General features: G+C 46.5%; 1 protein-coding gene across 1 annotated transcript in view; it reads left to right on the top strand.

The window, feature by feature from the left end:
- The first annotated feature begins 1,308 nt into the window (after positions 1-1,308).
- The window catches only part of CPM (carboxypeptidase M), a 31,001-nt gene continuing 26,309 nt past the window's right edge, over positions 1,309-6,000 (top strand). The window contains exon 1 of the mRNA XM_066634526.1: positions 1,309-1,459. Within this exon, the coding sequence (XP_066490623.1) occupies positions 1,309-1,459 (151 nt within the window). The remainder of the gene's footprint in view (positions 1,460-6,000) is intronic.

Below are 6,000 nucleotides of genomic sequence, written 5' to 3'. Positions count from 1 at the left end.
TATCTGGTGTGCTCCCTGGGGCATTTGGTGGGCCGCTGTGAGATACAGGAAGCTGGACTAGGTGGGCCTCTGGCCTGATCCAGTGGGGCTGTTCTTATGTTCTTAACTACAATTCCCAGGAGGCCTTGCAGGTCTCTTGTTATCTGGTGTGCTCCCTGGGCATTTGGTGGGCCGCTGTGAGATACAGGAAGCTGGACTAGATGGGCCTGTGGCCTGATCCAGTGGGGCTGTTCTTATGTTCTTAACTACAATTCCCAGGAAGCCTTGCAGGTCTCTTGTTGTCTGGTGTGCTCCCTGGGGCATTTGATGGGCCGCTGTGAGATACAGGAAGCTGGACTAGATGGGCCTCTGGCCTGATCCAGTGGGGCTGTTCTTATGTTCTTAACTACAATTCCCAGGAGGCCTTGCAGGTCTCGTTATCTGGCGTGCTCCCTGGGGCATTTGGTGGGCCGCTGTGAGATACAGGAAGCTGGACTAGATGGGCCTATGGCCTGATCCAGCGGGGCTGTTCTTATGTTCTTAAGTACAGCCAAACTGAGGGCCTATTCTTATCCCCCAGCCCCCAGGGGATAGAAGATATTCATTGCTGTGAATATCCATAGTTGCCCGGAGGGGCGGGGGATTCAAGCCCCACAGTGGTTCTGTCTGGTTCTGGATTACTGGTGGTGATCCTGGATTCTATGACATCATGAGGGGATGCTGTGGTTGCCATGCACTAACCAGTGTGTTCCCTGAAAGGGTAATATGGGGGCATGGGCATTGTCAATGCCTTTCTTCCAAAGGTCGTGAGCAAGCCCTGGGGCTGAGGGACTGCCCGCCCGTCTCCTCAGAAGCCAGTCCCCACAGAGTCGCTGGAGCTTCCTCCTCGGAAAGCGCGGCCAGGGCGGCAGCCTCAGGTGCCCGCTGCCCGTCCCCTCAGGCGGGCGAGCGCCTTCTGACCTGCCGGTGCCGCCCAGGCTGGGAGAACGGAGACCCCCCAGGGGCGGACCTGGCGCCTCAGTGGCCAGCAGGGCGCTGCGTCACGCGGCCGGCCGGGGAGGGTGAGGCTGAGCCCAGGGCCGCGACGGGCGCCCCGACACTCCTCGCAGCAGCAGCAGCAGCCTCGCCTTCCCTCACTCCCTCTCAGCTGCCGCGCGGGTAAGGACCAGGCGGCGCGTGGGGCTGCGCACGCGACTCCCTCTGTCTCTCCGGTGCCCTCTGAGGGGCAGGCGCGTGCGGAGGGGGGCTTGGGGGCGAGGGCTCCCTGGCGTCGGAAGAGTCAAGCAGGAAGCCAGCAGAGCAGGGGCCTGCGGTGGGTGGGTGGGGAGGATGATGAACCCCCTGCTGCTACTGCTGCCCTTGGTGGCCGGGCCGGACTTCGGCTATCACCACACAAAGTCTTTGGAAACCTTCCTGAAGGAAGTGCACCAGAACCACGCGTCCATCACGCACTTGTACAGCATTGGCAAGTCCGTGCAAGGTAGGGGGGTTGCTGCTGTTGAGAGTTGGGAGAGTTGGGATAGGCAGAAGAAAATATTTCTTTACCCAGCATGTATTTAGTCGGGGGAGCTCCTTGCCACATGATGAGGTGATGGCATCTGGTCTCAGTGTCTTTAAAAGGGGTTGGACAAATGGAGTTTCGTTTAAAGAAAGTGGATCCCAGTGCTAAAAAGTTTGGGAACCACTGGTCTGAAGAAATGCAATGGAGACAGCAGCAACAGCTTCTGGGAGAGATAGGGGAGAACAGGGACAGTAATCCCACCACTAGATTAAAAGCTGCCACCTTAAAAGATGGCTCTTTGTCCAGTTAACAGGATGAGCCAGGCAGCATCCCAAACTCCAGTACTTGTAAATGGAACTACAATATTTGACTGCATTATTTAAAACAAAACGTTTATATTATTTATTTATATATTTATATTTTATATTTATTATTTATACCATAGTCTTTCGAGACTGAAGGTTGCCAATATATTTAAAACTATATGGCAAGCTGTAATAAAAACTAAAAATTATAAACTAGCCCATTTTTGCCCAGCCCGCAAGTGTACACATTTGATCCTTGCATTTGATATGCAACGTTGGGCAGAAATGGCTTAAGAGTTTTCTTTTCAGTGAGGATCTGTCTCTATAATTGTTTTATTTTGCAATAAGTATGCAGTTGCTACTTAGTAGTTGGGGGTGGTGGTGGTCCAGATATCTTTTTGCATGCGTTGTTTGGGAGAAATGACTTTTTGCCAAAATATATGACCAAAATATATTTTACTCATGAAGCAAATATTTATTCATTCTATCTGTGAACATTTTTAATACAATTTGAGATAGTACTTGGAATTTGTTGCTTGAGTATTATGACACCTAGTGGCTAGTGCTTGTAACATTGCTGGTGAGAGATGACATTTCCCCTCCGCATGTCACTTGATGAACTTTTTGAAAAGGACTGTTTATATGCATTTTGATTTAATAGCTGCTTCCTTCTAACTGTAATCTTTAGTAATTACAAATATTCAATGGTAATTACATGTATTAAATGAATGTAGCCTTCAGTTTTGCAAATATACCAGAGTACAGCAAATGTAGTTACATTTTTTCCCATACCTCCTGTTAGTTATCTAATGATTTCTCTGCATAGCATTTGGAAGCATGCAAAGTGCTTCACATCTATTATATTGAAGCAACGTTGATTATCTTGATGTACATTATCTTGATGATGATCTTTCCTTACAGGGTTGTTGTAAGAAAGCATATTGTATAAGGGGGGGGGGCTGAAACTTGCCAGTGGCCTCCTTACGATTCATGGTAGAGGTAGAATTGCAGCTAGCAGATTCCTGATGCATAGCTCAGTCTCTTAAATTCCATGTAGACTCAGAAGCAAGTCCCATTATAGTCAAGGGGGCTTACTCCCAGGTGAGTATGCATTGGATTGTACCCTCTTGCATTTCACTATTCCAGTTCGATGGAGCTTTTGTGTGTGCTGCCATAAGTAAACCTGCTTTAGGACTTCTGCTGTCCTTGATTAATATCTTGATGTGCAATCCTATGCATATCAAAAATAAGCCCTGGGCTTATTTCCAGGTAGGTGTGTATAGGATTGCAGCTTGTATGAAATTAAGCTAAAGTAACTGTTACTTACTTAATAACTACAGCATTTATTCTAAGAATATAGTATCCTGTTCTTGAGAAACATGTCAAAAATTTATTGCACAATCCTGTTTAATATGGGTTTGCTAGGCATAGTCTATAATTGCATGTGAAGAGCCCTGTCACTGTGATGGACTACTTAACACTGATTATGTATCCATGTGCAATAGGAAATGTTAAAAGAGGACATTCAGGGACAGCTTCATATTATATGATGCAAAAGTTGTGCAAGGCGCCCTTTGCAACAGAGATCCACATTCCTTTGTGTATATGTGCAAGTGGCACCTCAGTGCAGTGGCATAGCTAAGGAGATGCAGGGGATAGCAGTTGCACTGAGCAACAAGCTTTAGGGGGGCAACAAGCTCAGCTTCACACTAGTGGCCAAAATTGTGAAAAACTTGATATTTATGACTAATGCCATCATGACATGTTTAATGCAGAATGCAATGAAATAAACCATATTAGAATATCTGTATTCTACCAAAAGTTATGACCAGTTAAAATGAAAACACAACTGCCTTCTGGATCAAAAAGTGGGTTTCTTTAACAAAACCGAGCTATGGGACTGATAGTTCTGAGAGCCAATGAGAAGTTGTTATGATGCAACATGGAACCAATACAGTGTTAATATGAGTCAGCTCTCATTTCTGTGTATCATAATACAGTAACGCCTGCTAACTGGGGAAAGAGGCACTTTTTCAAGTGGTGCCCCTCTTATATTTAGCAGGGGGAGAATAACCGTCCCCCTTCATCCCAGCACAGTGTCTCTAACCAGTAAGGGGCATACTTTTTATTTACTTAATTACATTTGACTTTGTTGTGGTGGGACTACAAAATCTTCTTTAACCCCAGGTAGCAGACAGATACGTTAGCTATGTCACTGGCTGGAAGAAGGCTGCAGAGCAAGTGGGTAGCAAGCCGCTGGGGGGAGAAAGCTAGAATTTGTCCTCTAAATTTCACTTTTTCAAAAGCCCTGGGCGTGACATCACTTCCAGTTATGACATCACTCTCATGGCATCATTCTGAGCTTGGCACTGGGCTACATGATCATTATTTATACCACTGCCTCAGTGACCTCAGTGGTAGAAAAGGGGGTAGAAGAAATGCAAGGAACTAAGGGCCCAGTCTCATCCAACTTTCCAGTGCCGGTGCAGCCATGCCAATGGGGCATGCACTGCATCCTGTGGTGGGGAGGCAGTCACAGAGGCCTTCTCAAGGTATGGGAACATTTGTTCCCTTATCTCGGGGCTGCATTGTAGGAGCACTGGAGCTGGAATGTTGGATAGGATTGGGCCCTAAGACTGCAATCCTATACACATTTTCTTTTCTTTTTTTAATTAACACACACAAACATACAAACATATAACATACATTTAGGAGTGCTAAATACCCTTAGTATTGGCAACCTTCAGTCTCGAAAGACTATGGTATTACGCTCTGAAAGGTGGTTCTGGAACAGCGTCTAGTGTGGCTGAAAAGGCCAATCCGGGAGTGACAATCCCTTCCACACCGGGAGCAAGTGCAGTCTGTCCCTGGTCTGTCTCCCTGGCTATGGGCCTTCCTTCTTTGCCTCTTAGCCTCAGACTGTTGGCCAAGTGTCTCTTCAAACTGGGAAAGGCCATGCTGCACAGCCTGCCTCCAAGCGGGCCGCTCAGAGGCCAGGGTTTCCCACTTGTTGAGGTCGATCCCTAAGGCCTTCAGATCCCTCTTGCAGATGTCCTTGTATCGCAGCTGTGGTCTACCTGTAGGGCGCTTTCCTTGCTCCATAGAGGAGATCCTTTGGGATCCGGCCATCATCCATTCTCACGACATGACCAAGCCAATGCAGGCGTCTCTGTTTCAGCAGTGAATACATGCTAGGGATTCCAGCACGTTCCAGGATTGTGTTGTTTGGAACTTTGTCCTGCCAGGTGATGCCGAGGATGCATCGGAGGCAGCGCATGTGGAAAGCGCTCAGTTTCCTCTCCTGTTGTGAGCGAAGAGTCCATGACTCGCTGCAGTACAGAAGTGTACTCAGGACGCAAGCTCTGTAGACCTGGATCTTGGTATGTTCCGTCAGCTTCTTGTTGGACCAGACTCTCTTTGTGAGTCTGGAAAACGTGGTAGCTGCTTTACCGATGCGCTTGTTTAGCTCGGTATCGAGAGAAAGAGTGTCGGAGATCGTTGAGCCAAGGTACACAAAGTCATGGACAACCTCCAGTTCATGCTCAGAGATTGTAATGCAGGGAGGTAAGTCCACATCCTGAACCATGACCTGTGTTTTCTTCAGGCTGATTGTCAGTCCAAAATCTTGGCAGGCCTTGCTAAAATACCCTACACCATCACTAATTGTATTGGCAACCTTCAGTCTCGAAAGACTCTGGTATCGCGCTCTGAAAGGTGGTTCTGGCACAGCGTCTAGTGTGGCTGAAAAGGCCAATTCGGGAGTGACAATCCCTTCCACACCGGGAGCAAGTGCAGTCTGTCCCTGGTCTGTCTCCCTGGCTATGGGCCTTCCTTCTTTGTCTCTTTGCCTCAGACTGCTGGCAAAGTGTCTCTTCAAACTAATTAATCAAACTCATCACTAATTAATCATACTATATCTCCTAATCTGATTACTCATCTATTTCTACCTCTTATTGATTTATCCATTTATTTATATAATATACAATAAATTTTCCCTAATGCCCTATACTATATTTTCTAAATATTCACTTTCTACCAAGCATAAACTAACTTCAATTGCTCATTAATATTAAAACAAAATAATCTAATTGCCAAAATTATCACCTCAGCTATTTCAACTCCAATCTAATTCTCCAATCTAATTACACTTTTTTCTTTGACATAATAACCACATATAAAACAATTCCTCCACATGTTTACATTTCCAGCTATATT

This window comes from Tiliqua scincoides, chromosome 7 (assembly GCF_035046505.1).
Source record: "Tiliqua scincoides isolate rTilSci1 chromosome 7, rTilSci1.hap2, whole genome shotgun sequence".
Lineage (NCBI taxonomy): Eukaryota > Metazoa > Chordata > Lepidosauria > Squamata > Scincidae > Tiliqua > Tiliqua scincoides.
The sequence above is the reverse complement of the archived record's forward strand: the minus strand, read 5'-3'. Positions and strand labels throughout refer to the sequence as shown.